This window comes from Melopsittacus undulatus, chromosome 4, assembly GCF_012275295.1.
Source record: "Melopsittacus undulatus isolate bMelUnd1 chromosome 4, bMelUnd1.mat.Z, whole genome shotgun sequence".
NCBI classification, from domain to species: domain Eukaryota; kingdom Metazoa; phylum Chordata; class Aves; order Psittaciformes; family Psittaculidae; genus Melopsittacus; species Melopsittacus undulatus.
This window is the reverse complement of record NC_047530.1, coordinates 63,511,821-63,527,161: the sequence shown is the minus strand read 5'-3', so window position 1 is coordinate 63,527,161 and position 15,341 is coordinate 63,511,821. Positions and strand designations below refer to the sequence as shown.

General features: G+C 37.8%; 1 protein-coding gene across 2 annotated transcripts in view; it reads right to left on the bottom strand.

Moving 5' to 3' along the window:
• Window positions 1-1,048: 1,048 nt before the first annotated feature.
• The window catches only part of BICC1 (BicC family RNA binding protein 1), a 111,059-nt gene continuing 96,766 nt past the window's right edge, over window positions 1,049-15,341 (bottom strand). For both annotated transcript variants that reach the window (XM_005153651.3, XM_031053311.2), the window contains 6 exons: window positions 14,847-14,886; window positions 13,926-14,080; window positions 9,821-9,977; window positions 7,193-7,353; window positions 5,396-5,495; window positions 1,049-3,952 (listed from right to left, as the gene is read on the bottom strand). In XM_005153651.3, the coding sequence (XP_005153708.2) occupies window positions 3,822-3,952; window positions 5,396-5,495; window positions 7,193-7,353; window positions 9,821-9,977; window positions 13,926-14,080; window positions 14,847-14,886 (744 nt within the window). In that variant the 3' untranslated portion in view covers window positions 1,049-3,821. The remainder of the gene's footprint in view (window positions 3,953-5,395; window positions 5,496-7,192; window positions 7,354-9,820; window positions 9,978-13,925; window positions 14,081-14,846; window positions 14,887-15,341) is intronic.

The following is a 15,341-nucleotide window of genomic DNA, read 5'->3' as shown; positions in this document are numbered from 1 at the left end:
TGCCAGCTGCTCAGAAAGCTGCTCGCACCACAAGGAGAGTGGCTATCTAGCTCTGACACTCCATCACCGTTGCTCTTCTTTTCCACACCATCTTTATCACTCTGCTGACTGAAGTCACAAGGTGGAAGCAATATTCCCAAAACAGTTCACAAAGGAAAGTATCTTTTTTTCCAGACCTCTCTAATTCACTATTGCTCAGCCACCAGAAACACTACACAGTTTGCAAATCTACCTGCCTGTGCAACTTCCACTTACGCCAATGCCTCGTAAGTTGGTACTCAGCACCACACCCTTCAATTGCCCTCAACAGAAGAGTTTGTTGATTTGTTCCCTTCCCAGACTTGCTCCTGCATCTGCAATTCTCAGTAGGTATTCAGAAAGATAACTCCCAAATCTTTAAAAGGTCAGTGAGCCAGGAATACTGTAATTTAAAGTGGAGACTTGTGTGTATAACGTAGTTAACAAAGACGCATGGAATAAAGAAATGCCCGAATTCACTGAAGGAGGTAGTAAGTAATATTAAGCTTGTATCACTGCGTGTCAAGGACACAGACATTATGTACATATCTCAGTGTAAAAGCCGCCTCCTACTAAATTCTGACTGATCACATGGCCAGCATCCTAAATAAAGAATCCCTATGGTGTTTTGTTCTCACTTCCACGCTGGCAGTGATAGTATAATGACAATCATGACAGAACACATAACTGTCCTGCTAACTAGAACAAAACATATAGTAATGAAAATGGGAAGACCAAAGAAAGAATACAACTCATGTAAGCCAAACCATTAAAACCTGCTATGAATTGAACCTGAGATGCTTTAGCTCCTTTCATGCTAATTTTTCAGATGTATCTCAAAAAAGCATTCTTATTTAAAAGCCAAACACACTGTATGTGATATATGAAGAACAGTAAAACACACAGAGCTTTAGCACATGAAAGAAACAAGTTGCAGTTACGTCAAATACTGCTTTTTATATTTTATTAACAAAGCAAGCATCCCCGGAACTGGGTCTATATAAAAAGTATTTCATTGACCAATCAGAATACAAGGGAGTTATATAAATTTATTTTATGCAACATTGATTAGTTTTGAAAATTCCCATTTTTTAATGCTTTAATTTCATCTTTTATTAAAAAAAACAAACCCTAAAAAGGACACAACCCACAAAAATACAATCTGTATCTGCTCTATATTTACAGATAACTGGTCACTACTAAGGCACAGATTTAAAACTAACATTTTTATGTAGCAAGTCAAATATTTGTGCATAACATTAACAATACGATACACTGTACTGTCGTATTCCCTTTGTGGAATCAAAATTAGTGAGAAATTTTATTCTTCCAGTGTGCTCTTCTCTTGTGTGAAGCCCTATTGAAAAAATAATGTTGTTAATGGGAAATCCTTCATGTTGGTGTAGATGATATAAGCACTGCTCAGCAAAAGACCACATCAACTTAATACTGTAATAAAATCAGTTTCTGAGTATAGTACTGTCTGGATACATAGTATTTACTTATAAAAGACTAAACAAAAAAAATAAGAGTGTAAAGGGGTTTTGATGCTTTTAAGTTTAGGCAAAATAAGCAAGAAGGGGTTGCAGAAAATTCCATACAAATCGTTGCTGAATATTTATTTCATTATTATGAAATTATTAAAAATATTTTATAAAAATAACATGACTCAATACAATTCAATTTGCAAACACTGGTCTTGCAAATGCAAACATTTAAATGACAGCTTATCTGTAAGCACGTAAGTAGGCCATCTGAATGGAACTACCTACATGCTTAGGAATAAGCACAAGTGTAAGTAGTTTTAGAACTAGAAGTTGTGGCTTCCACGAGGGTTTCCATGAAGTTGCTCCGTGTAACACACATACACACATACATTTCAGAGATATGTGGATACTGATTTTTGGCATTTGAGCAGAGTAACTTTGCTGTGAACAACTGTGCGCATAGAAGATGCAGCTTTATCCATTCAGATCTGTAGTACAACTTTAAAACTAGAGGAAGCTAACTGCTACTTGATCTACAGGGAAAGTCACCCAGTTATACACCATTAAGTAGATATGGCTGAAATGAGTACTGAGCAGTTATTTTTTGCTAATCACAACAAGATTTATATTATTGCTTGATCATCGATGCCCCCAAGTAATAGCTCCTTTAAATTCCCTTTCTGTGTGCAAATTTCTCTAGATATCATTTTGTATTCTCACCTGACAAGAAAGAACAATCCATGGAAAGTGTCAAAATTAGTTCTCACACCATTTTTGCATAAAACCCAACTACTGTAATTGTTACTCTAATGCCTTCTGTTAAGAGCACTTGACAGTGGTTTATGTCCATCTCAAAAGGCTTGTACATTGAACATAAATAATACATTACAGTAGAGGTAATTCACAATATTTCTCAGGGGAATGCTTTTCAACAAATTAATGCTTGGAAGCTTCATATTGCATTGCAGAAAGAGGCACTTTATGAATTCCTTCATTATATCAGAATCCTTCATTAATTCATAACAAGACACTTGTAAAGACAGAGGAATAATATTGCCAAATTATTTGGACTTTCACAGTATAAGAATCAATATTTAGCTCTAGCCACTTATAATATGGACTTTCTGATGAACATAACTTGTTTCAGAAATAGTTCATCTCTAGGGTTTCAAACACTTCTGCAGCTGATAATTACAAGTCGAGATTGAACAAAACAGATGCTATTACACCTATTTTATGTAGGTCACTTAATTGCTGCATGCATAGTCATGTAAGTAATATGTGTCATTTATTAAATGGCAACAGTGCTGTCTTGTCAAATTAGATTAGTTGTCCATTTAATCAAACTGACAGCCCAAAGCTCTAGTTTGATGAATGCCTTCCATTCTCTACCATAAATCTGCAGTAGATCAGTTAATCCGTTATGTACTGTAGATGTATAGAATCTAAAAATAAAAGTCTGATATAAATAAGCATCGTTTAGTGGCAGGGTACTAAAAATAGTCCTTTTCTTTGAGACAACCATTAAAAACAGTTTTTTAGCATAACAGGTAGCAGTTAAATATGATGACTACAAAGGGTTAATATTGCAAAGTCCATTTTGGTCTTTCATTGCATCTCTTACAGTGAGTATTATTGCAAGCAGCATTACACTGCTTCATAACAGCATAATAGGACTGGTCCACTACCAAGTGGTTTGATTTTGGAACAACCTCTTCAGATAACTACTGGGAGGCAGAAAGGGGGAAAGAAAATCTGCAGAAGAACCAGTTTCTAGTACCATTATAGTGAGAAGTGACTTAATGTAGGAACACCTGAAAAAAATTTGATTAGTGCCGATATAAAAATCGATATGGAAATGAAAGAAATAGATTTCCACAGGACAAGAAATCAGAACATGTAAAGTGCAGAAAGACCTCAATAATTATTTTAAGCAGTACCAGAAAAATCCATCTTGATAAAATCAAAATCTATGCTCTCTGGCATCCCAGCTCTTCATTCTTCCTTCATTCAACAAGGTAAAAATTCAGTGCATACATTATTGTTATAGGTAATAAAATACTAAACAAAGAACCCTATATTATTATTATTGCAAATTCTGTCCAATCTACATGAGCAACAAGTAACCCACATTTGGTGTTTGAAAGACAGACAAAATGTGTTTTCTCTGTTCTTTTGGCACAGAATTGTACAGACAAAATGCTTTGGTCCTTGACACCCAAACTCCCAAAGTGCAGAGGTGGTGTGCAATGAAGGCTGTCCACAGGATTGCCATGCCCATCTTTACAGCTGACTTTCTTAGACACAATTTAACTGCTACCAGCGACCGCTGACACTAGCAATGTCCGAATGATACTGACGCGGTAGTCTTCCACTAGCTCCACCTTCCAGGAACGAGGCACGTATATTTGACGGGTCAAAGAGCTTTCTTCGGTTTTTATTCAGTTCTATAAATGTCACACACACACAAAAAGCTCTCATCAGAAGTGGATTTTAATATTTTGATCTAAGCCAAAACCAAAACTTCTGTTTAAACACGGTATTTCAGACAGAACAGTAGGAACTGAAGATGTCTGAAGTCCTCGTTCAATTTAATGAGTTCAACAGCATAGCAAGAGTGGCAGCTTAAGACTCACAGAAGTTGCTTGGGATGCAACCTGTATTTGGTGCAATTCTCATTTGGCACTGATACAGTGTGGAGTAGATAATATTTTGCAACATTGCTTTAGATCAAATTGATCTGACTAAGACACTTTAAAAAGGTTCTGTTACAGTACTCAAAGGCTGCAATCCTCCTGAAGAGGCACACAGACCATATGGCAGCAGCACAACCATGTGATGTAAACTGAGGTGACAGAAAAGCTTTTTAGCATCTTGTTTATTTCACAAAGCACAATTCTTTATTTTAACAAATGTTAATGTTAAATGTTTTAATAAAGACTGCTAGAAAAAAAATGGATGCTCACCTCTCACTCACACATGCACCCTAAGCTTGTATTAGTAATTGTTCATCCAAAATGTTTTTCCTTTCCCCACTTTTCTATTCTTGTAAGCAAACTCCATGATAAATACAAATCACTGAAAGATTACATAGATTTTCATGATTGCTATTGAACTACATACTTTGTATTTTAAGCCCTTTATGCCACTATTTTAAACTTGTTAAAAATCTTCACTAACAGCATCAGCAGGAGACTCAATTGGGAGAAAAGTGATACAGTGTTACAATGAAGTATCTGCGGAAAATTCTTCCACTGCTATTGATTCATTGCCTAGACAATGATGACAGAGCACTTCTATGTAATATGAATCTTATCCTATCTATTATAACTGGGAAAAAGTCTAGTTATTCACTGCTTTAATTTGCAAAACCAAGCAAAAAAAAAATCAACCCCCCAAAAAACCCTAAAACCAAAACCAAAGACCCCATCCAATCAGGCTGTTTTTCCCAGTAAGGTGGTTACTCTGGTAGTCAATAAAGCTTAAAAATGCCAGCCCTGACTGGTATCCAGTGCCACTGAGACTCTGCAGAGTCTGTAATCCCAGAGCTTCTGTGACCCATAGTTTTGGGACATAAAACAAAGTTCACAATCTGCCATGAAACAAACTTTCTACTAAGGTCTAACTTTACAAGGGGACATAGAACTATGCAACTGAAATATTACTGAAATCTTATAATTCTTACTGAAATTGTATTATTGGTAATGTGAAAGCTCTATGTAACATGGTTTTAAAGCACCTTCTGAGGAGGGTCAAGCCAAAATGACCTCTGTGCACTAGACTCTTATTTTTCAATCTTTCCAAGATCCTTTGCCCACTATAAACACACAACTCAAGTGAAAAGAATACAAGCAATACTTAAAACCAATGAATGATAATCTGTTATTTACCAGAGATTGCAAGCAGCATTTTTCTTCTGGCACCAAAAGTGGTAATTCCCAACTCTTTCAAATCTTGGTCAGTAAGAGTAAGGAATGTCTGCAGATCAATCTAGAGTAAAAAGAAACACAAAAATTATGCAAAACAAGTCTCTCCCCAAAAGTAGTAAGCCATAAATGTGGTTCAGAATACTTTCAGTTTTTTTCCTACTGCATTTTACAGTTAGCTTGCCAACCTTTTCTTTGCATGTAAACTGCAGTCATTGCTTTATATTGGCTTCCTCACATAGTTATTCAATTTGCTACTCCACACTTCCAGCAGATAAACTAAAAAGTGAGGAGTTTAAAAAGCACCAAGCATTCCAAAGTGCATTGGTTACAACACCAAGCATTCCAAAGTGCATGCAACCATGTATGTTTCAGGGGTTTTTTGCTCCCAATTCAGAAACATAATAGAAAATTCACTCTGGCCAAACTACTTGACTCATCTCACACGTAATCAGCAACTCTTGTGGTAAGAAAAACCAAACCAAAAACACACCTATCAAACAAAACCCATCATGTGTTAGAAATCAACAGACATCTCGCCTTTTTACAACAGTGGCTAGAATGACAGGAAAGGATTAATGACTGGACAATATGGGTATTATTGGAACATGCAAGGGTGTAAGAAAATAAACCTGATGAATCATACACAGAATTGAGACACAGCTGGATTTGTTCAGATTGAAGTTTGACCCCACAGCACTTAAGCAGCATGATTAGAGACAGGAAATGCTAGCAGGAAACTGCCCCCAGGCTGAGACAGCAGCAATACACTTGAGTGGACTCAGGACAATTCTGCGAGAGCATGTACGTAAGTGACTTAGTGGGCAGGAGAAGGTACAAGCTTGCTTCATGTCTACCCCTGAAACAGTGTAGTACACACTTGAATGTGCCCTGCTGTGCAGACTTTTTGTCTCATGGAAGCAAATCTGAAGCTAAAAATACACCAAAGCAACTCAAACAATATGAACAGAAGATCCTCTTGGAGTTTGTACTTCATGAACATGTTCATGGTTCTCAATGACATGTCAATCTGTGCAAAAAAACCACTTTGTGTGGTCTGTTAGGAAAAAACATACAGGTGAAAATATGAGACCAGCAACTGGTGCAGACACCACTGCTGATAAAGATGCAAAAAGCAGACATATGGGTCTGGAAGACAGGAATATGCCAAATCTAAGTATGGTCCTCTCTCTGTACCACATGAGATATGGACACAACCCACATGGATCTCTGTTTTGCTTCTTAGTAGACCCCATTCTAGCAGTGTAACACATACACTTCTCACATACAACAGTGCTTTCAGAACAAGCTCAGGGACTCTACATCTAAGCCTGCAAGTCTGTCGGCTCGGCTTGCTGTACTTTTGGGACACAGTTGAATTTGTCACCAGCATAAATTATCTGCAGATAACCAAGTTGACTCTAGCTATATAGTATTCTGTGGATATGAAATACTATCACTTGGACTAAACTGAAATTAGCTGGTGCAGAGGAGGAAATCACACAGGTGACTGACCATACCTCTCAGTTGGGAGTGGAAGTCAACTGTGGAAGTCAAAGTCAGTCAACTGGCACACAGGGAAAGTTTATAGTACTCATGTCCAGGCTGGCTGTCTCGAAATTGAAAGATGTACGATACAGCTTTGAAAGAACAGCTCATGAGAATCCTGTCACAAAGCAGAGTTCTTAGTGCTTTTGGTCAAGAGAATACTGCTGGGAAACATGCCACAAACACAAAGGTGTCTTCTGAATGAACACTAACCTCTTGCTGTTGGAATACGTCTGTGTATTTGCCCAAGCCAAGTTTGCTGAACAGCTCAGGCAGATCAGATCCTTTGAACAAACTGTTCAGGTTACAGCCATTGCTTCCTGTCAGTGAGGAAATGCAGTCCATGTAATTACTGCTACTGAGATAGTGTTCAGCTGAAAGAGAAGAAGGGCAATTTTAAAACACATCACAGAAGTGGAAAATTTTCTGTCATATTGATATTGTGTTCGGTTAGATCTTTAAATGGACAAAACATTTAATGTTTATTATTCAAAGTCTCTCAGTGGTCTGAGAGAACAAACAGCACAAAGCAAAGTTTTTGTTTTCTATGAAAAGATAATCAGGTCTTTTAAGCAATAAAATCACATTATTAAAATGTCACATGGATACAAGTCAGGAAGCAATACAAGGGAAAGAACTGCAAGAGATGCTGTTGCTTTTTGTCCTTTTAATGCCTCTCCTCTTTTCCAGTGAATATTTTGGAAAACACCACTGCACACAAATGCAACCAGCCATTTTTGGTCTGGATGAAGAGAAAACCATGCCGGAGCAACTCCTGGTAAAGGAACTACATAGCAGCTACATCATTTGGCTAGCGTTTTAGTATAATACAGACAAAAATATAAATGTAATAGTTTTATAAAATAATAAAATTAGAAATAGGATCACCATATAATCTTAAATTGCATGTCTAAAAGATACATCTTGAAAAAAACAAAGTTTCTTCAAAAACCCCAAGAAACCTGATTTAGCAGTGCAATCCCTTTCCTAGGTGTGTGCATACTGATAGGACACAAACACATAGTTCTTAATTATTTTTCCTTGTGCTGTAAGGATAGCTGCCATGAAGTGTATCAGGCATTTGTGCAAACGGGGCTGCTGTGAGTGCTCCCTCTGTCATTACAAACACAAGAAAGAACAACAGTGGATACGTAAGAGGCTTGCAGGAGGCAGAGGATACTTCCCCAGGTGAGTAAAATTAAGATTGCCCCAGAGACTTTTGCTATGGCCTTCACTATCAAGCACCAACAGGATGTGAAAACCACCACTCTTTCACAAGTGGTTATGAATACATTGCTTATTTTCTGGGCACAAACTGGATAGAGGCATTTGGGATAAGATTTACAGGGTTTGGAAAATTTCTATCAACCTTAGTTCCATTTTGGAAAAAGTTTTAAAAAACAGCCATTCAATGTTGAAAATGTGAACATTAAGTTTGACAAATGAAACAATAACTAATGTGATTTTTTGTGATTCACTTTTTCTGCTATCACATTAAGATAATAACAAAAAAGCCTGAACAGAAATTCAGGGCAGATGATACAACATCATGTATCAAAAACTGAATATTAAGAACTACTTCTTACTGGTACACTCAGGAAGCTTTAATTTAAAACAAAGACATTCAACATTATTACGCAACTGTGGCAATGAGAACTTACATTTTAGTACTCTGGCACCTATACATTAAGGTAAATACGTTTGTATGAGAAAATCCTAGCTATTTCTATTGTCCTTCCTCCATGCATTTCATACTCTGGGAAAGCTACAGCTGCTATAGAACAGCTTCCCCTACAGCAAATGTATTCACTTTTCTAATTTTATTCTAATGCATATGTAAATACATTTTTAATCCTTATTTATTTTGATTAACCTAGAGCTTCTATTTTTGTCCAATTAATCTGGAAGCCTCAATGGCTCGATTTCAAATAAACTTTTAATCTCTTTTGTTCTGTGGTATGCAGAATATGATATGCAGCCATTCACAGCTGAACTAACATGTTACTATTCCTGATTTTAAAAAGCAAGTATACTAACCATGAATATTTTTTCTAATTGAAGCTTTCTTTGGATGTCCACCTTATATTATCTGTGTACTTTGCAGCTAATCTCACCTTCACATTTAATTCACATTTATAAGAAAAGTAATACAAAAAAAAGGTAAAAACCATAGTAGTTATTTCCCCCTAATGCACTCAGTATAGCCCAGTATTCTCTACCTCCAATTCTCTCTTTCAGAAAGGTATATATTTAGTTGTTCAAAGGAAAAAGTTCAAAAAAGTCAACTAAAGTAAAATTTTAATTTTTAAGTTTCAATTACCTAAAAGTAATTACAAAATTTATAGCCTATATCCACGCAAACCTGTGTTTAAAATCATGTGCTAGGCCATGCCAAACATATGGATAGTCTTTTTTTATCACCATAAAGAGAATTATGCTTTAAAATTCAGCATCAGCACAGATTACAACTTCACCAGGGAGCAGCAAATAGCCCAATAAAGACCTGGCTGTTGTACTGGTAACAGAACAGAACAATGATAGTCTAGAAATAAGCTTTTATATAGGTCTGTTTTCAGTAAACTTTGAAAATCCCTTTCCAAGACAGCAAAGAGTTTTCAGCAAGAATGTCTTAACATTTAAAGGATTTCCTTACAAGTTTTCCTTTTGGACCATTATTTGTATATCATGTTATACAATCCTGCATATGCTTCCACTTTTCAATTTGTAAAAGTAATTTACTTCATAGGTGTTGGTAATTTAAACCCATAGTGATGCCAAGAAACATTCAAATATTCATTGATATCAATATGATTTTTTTTAATAATATGTTAAGAAATTAACCTGATTTATTTTGTTTTCGCTTGGGGCTGCCAATTGAAGAGACAAATTCATTATGAGCTGTGGGTCCAAGCCCATTACGGTCTCTCCAATTATCAGATTCACTGCCATTTCCCAGGTGCTCCCGACTGTTGGACCGAGAGAGAGACATCGATGAACCCTGCAATTCACAAAAAGAGAATTTGGGCAGTAAACACAAGTTTCATTGTGATTCAGATGTTTTCTTTGAAGCAGCTTACTTAAAAGAATCCAGCCTCTAATGCTTGCAAACATTCTTTTGGCAGTTGTTCAATAGCCAAATAATCACAAACTGGACACAAAAACAGCAGGTGTGCTTAAAACATTTGCAGTTTACATATTTTAAGCAGAAGTTATTTAAAGACAATGCTTCAAAATAATTTGATCAGTATTTCCAAGTGTGTTTCCAAAACATTCCATCCTATCAAATTCCCACATGAATTCTAGACAAAGCAGTGTACCGACTACACCCCTTCAGAGGGAAGGGAACATAACAGAATATCTATCTGATGGCAACTGGAACAAGTACAAAATACTTGACAACAATACTGTATGCAGTACAACAACAATAATTCCACACTGGTTTGTGAATTCAGATTATTTTTTTAAACATTTTAATATTCTTACAAAGTACTAATTATCAGTTCTGAATGTTCCAAAATAAGGGAACGGTATTCCCTGACAGCAGCTGTTAACTACGGAATTGTGTGGGAATGTACCCAAAAGATTAACATTATTGATACCACACACTTACATGAGTAAAAGTTGTGCAACCAAATGAGCAAGTTAATTTTATACACTTGCATCAGATTCCAATTTATAAAAAAAAGGCACAACTTAGGAGGCAGCAGTCTTCTCTGCTGTTCAGGAAAACTGACACCAATGAAGTAAGAAGGCAAAAGCTCATTATTGCCAAGATTTGAGGAGTGTTGCATCCCGACTAGAAGGAAGTGCAGCAGGAGGGCCAGGAGACGCCCTTGGATGGATAAGGAACTACTGAGGAAACTTTGAAAGAAAGAAGAGGCTTATAAAAGGTGGAAGCAAGGACAGGTGGCCTGGGATGAATACGGGGATGTTGTCCGGGAAGTTAGGGAGCGGGTTAGGAAAGCTAAGGCCCAGTTGGAGCTAAACTTGGCTAGGGATGTTAAAGATAACAGGAAGGGATTCTATAGGTATGTAGCAGCTAAAAAACAGACTAGGGACAACGTAGGCCCCCTCCGGAAGCTTTCGGGAGAACTGGCTACAAAGGATTTGAAGAAGGCTGAGGTTCTGAATGGCTTCTTTGCCTTGGTCTTCACTGGCAAAGGCTCTGACCGCACCACCCAAATCTTGGAAGGCAGACACAGGGACTGTGAGAATGAAGACCTTAGGCCCACTGTAGGAGAGGATCTGGTTCGAGACCATCTTAAGAACCTGAATGTACACAAGTCCATGGGACCTGATGAAATCCATCCACAGTTCCTGAAGGAGCTGGCGAATGAAGTTGCAAAGCCACTGTCCATCATACTTGAAAAGTTATGGCAGTCAGGTGAAGTTCCTGACAACTGGAAAAGGGAAATATAACCCCCATTTTCAAGAGGCGGAAAATGGACGACCCCGGGAATTACAGACCAGTCAATCTCACCTCTGTGCCCGGCAAAATCTGGGAGCAGATTCTCCTGGAAGGCATGCTAGGGCACATGAAAAACAACAAGGTGCTTGGTGACAGCCAGCATGGCTTCACTAAGGGGAAATCCTGCCTGACCAATTTGGTGGCCTTCTATGATGGGGCTACAAAAGTGATGGACAGGGGTAGAGCAGTTGATGTCATCTACCTGAACTTGTGCACAGTGTTCAACACTGTCCCACATGACATCCTTGTCTCTAAATTGGAGAGACATCAATTTGATAGGTGGACCACTCGGTGGATAAAGAACTGGCTGGATGGCTGCACGTAAAGAGTTGTGGTTAATGGTTCAATGTCTGGCTGGAGACCAGTAACGAGTGGTGTCCCTCAGGGATCGGTGTTGGGACCGGTCTTCTTTAACATCTTTATTGGTGACATGGACAGTGGGATTGAGTGCACCCTCAGCAAGTTTGCCGATGACACCAAGCTGTGTGGTTCTGTTGATACACTGGAGGGAAGGAATGCCATTCAGAGGGACCTTGACACACTTTTGTGAGGTGGGCTGATGCCAACCTCATGAAGTTTAACCATGACAAGTGCAAGGTCCTACACCTGGGTCGGAGCAATCCCAGGCACAGCTACAGGTTGGGCAGAGAAGAGATTCAGAGCAGCCCTGTGGAGAAGTACTTAGGCGTGTTGGTTGATGAGAAAATGCACATGAGCCAGCTTCAGTGTGTGCTCACAGCCCAGAAAGCAACTGTATCCTGGGCTGCATCAAAAGAAGCGTGACCAGCAGATTGAAGGAGGTGATCCTGTCCCTCTACTCTGCTCTCGTCAGACCTCACTTGGAGTATTGTGTGCAGTTCTGGTGTCCTCAACATAAAAAGGATGTGGAACTGTTAGAACAAGTCCAGAGGAGGCCACAAGGATGATCAGAGGACTGGAGCACGTCCCATATGAAGACAGGCTGAGAAAGTTGGCGCTGTTCAGCCTGGAGCAGAGAAGGCTGCATGGAGACCTCATAGCAGCCTTCCAGTATCTGAAGGGGGCCTACAGGGATTCTGGGGAGGGACTCTTCATTAGGGACTGTAGTGACAGGACAAGGGGTAACGGGTTGAAACTTAAACAGCAGAGGTTTAGACTGGATATAAAGAAGGAATTCTTTACTGTGAGGGTGCTGAGGCACTGGAATGGGTTGCCCAGGGAAGCTGTGAATGCTGCATCCCTGGCAGTGTTCAAGACCAGGTTGGATGAAGCCTTGGGTGCCATGGAGCCTTGGGTGCCATGGTTTAGTGTGAGGTGTCCCTGCCCATGGCAGGGGTGTTGGAACTAGATGATCTTAAGGTCCTTTCCAACTCTAACTATTCTATGATTCTATGATAGCTATGTGTTTTACAACTCAACAAATGAAGAAAAGCAGGAATCTCCTACAAGTCTTACAGAAGACCATCACAGTGGTATGGGGGGAAAGACCCACCACAGATCAGTCAGTATAGAAAAGCATGTAAAAAAAAACCCAACTCCCCCACAATGATTCACAGATTTTGGTTGTAGCTTTTTCTCTCCTAGTTACTCCTGAAACCTCATTATGTGTATTTAAATAATTTGCAGATATTATGTGTATTCAAACCTATTACATATAGTTGAATGACACAAAAAGTTCAGATGTCAAGTGGGGAACACCAAGGCATATTGTTAATATGGTTGAATATTTCTTTTGCATTAAAAGTTAGATACATCCTAGAGAAGAGCTGTATGAAGTCCCATTCCTGAAGAAACATACTATTTATATTTTATGTAAGTAAGACAGAAGAAAAGGGTGTCTCTATAGAATCTGGGAAAGACTGTGGCAAGTAAAAGCACCATAAAGCAATTCAGAGCACCTTTGAAAAAGGAAGTAACAAATTCCCTGCAAGATTCCTATGGTGGGACTCTAGAGAGACTTGCTGGACCTGTGGCTGCCTTCTCCCTGTGAAATTTCTGGGCCCAGTGAATGGGGCAAATAGAGAAAACTTTTCCATTTCTACAGCTTTATCAACAGAAGATGAGCTACACGCATTTCTTATTCTAACATTCTACTCCATCATGCAGTGATTCACATTATATAGTTTATCTATATATATCTATATAATAATGCTTTAATTAGGTTACAAAATTTCTACCACTTGTCTACAACGACTGAGACATTTGGTCCTATATGTTGTTTTAAATTTCTTTAAACAAATATATTATCAGGAGCAGACTCCTAATAAAGCTAGTGTAAGACTTAAAAAGCAGACATAATTGTGTGTTGAGCTGAATGTGTTAGATATGCCTTAATATTTACATAACAAACATTTTTCACCTACAAAATATTTAGGACCCAAAGAAGAAAGCTAAAAATCCTATCTGCAAGACTTGTTTTTAGCAAAGTTACACATCTCTCAAGAGAAGCAACTGGATCATTCACTTGAAGTAAATTTCCACTCAGTATAGCTTTTATACCTCATATGTAGTTGTCATAGATGGCTTGTAAGATACATGATTCGCTCTTCTTAGTTCCTTGATAGTTTCTGCAGGCATAGATTTAGAGAATCCCAAGCCACTCCATGTATTTGTTGGAGTCCTCACTTCTGTTACAACTGGCTTCTTCAACATAGCTGAAAAATATAAAAATAAAAATAATTCATAAAATTAGTAAATCTCCACCTTAATGCAGGTACTGAGATGATCGTCCCACAGTCAGCTATGTAAATGGATTTCAATCCACCAAAGAGTAAATTCTAGAGACTTCCACTTGCTACGCAGCTTGAATCCTGTCCTTAAGGCAATGTACTCTGTGAGAATATAGTTAAACCTCATAGGGCTGGAAGGAAGCCAAATTAATTATCTGTTGCAAAAAGGGGAGTCCCCAATTTTATTTTGGACCAAAGCCATGGTTAAGTCCCTTACCAATTTTGTAACTTAATTTATCCCTGACATAAGGAACAACTTTGGCAATACGACAAACATCTGAAAATTTAATTTGCCTCCAGATAAAACCCAGTATTACAGCTATGAGATTTCTGAAAAAAAAAAAAAAAACCCAAAAACCAAAAAACAACCCAGCGTACCAAAAAAAAGAACCAACCATCAAAAACCAACGAACAAACAAAAAACCAAACCAACTAACCAACCAAACAAACAAAAACAACCCCAACATAGATAATTTCCATATGGATACACTTGTACAGAGAGCGTTCCATCTACAAGTTATTTTACTGTATTTTATACTATGTTGGCATTAAGAAACTTTTGAAACATGAAAACTACAGAATAAAAATGCAAGCTTTAGATTTACTTAATAATCTATTGCAAAACTGAAACTTCAGAAAATTCTTGCAGCCATGTACTAAACTTTTCAGAAGTCACTGTTTATCCACATACCTTTGGTTGCTAGTAGCTTCTTCTGTTCATAGTCAAATGCCTAGAAAGTAAACATGCAGAAGATAGCTTAATTGCCATGCTGAATAAATGTCATTCCAGTACTCAGCTCTTGTAAAAACAAAGGTTTTGAAAGTGGCCAATGAATATATCTAGGAGAAATCTGAAGTACTACACAATAATTTGACAGTAGTCCAGTTAGAGCCTTAGTAAAAGTGCTCACTCAACAACAGATAATAGATTTTAATTAACTATCTGATATCCATTTGAGTGAGGCTGCAGCAGTATTTACAAACTTTTTATGCAGAATTCTGCTTTGTTTTTTCTTTTTTTTGTAAGACATTTTCCAAGCATATATCCCCTTCCTTGATCATCTGTTCTTAGCATTTAAACATTCCTCAAAAGTACATAATAAATACTATCTTAAACAGCAAATCTAGTCACCAGTTATGTCTAATAATCCTTCAAGTCTAGTTCCCCATGCAGTCATCTTCTGAA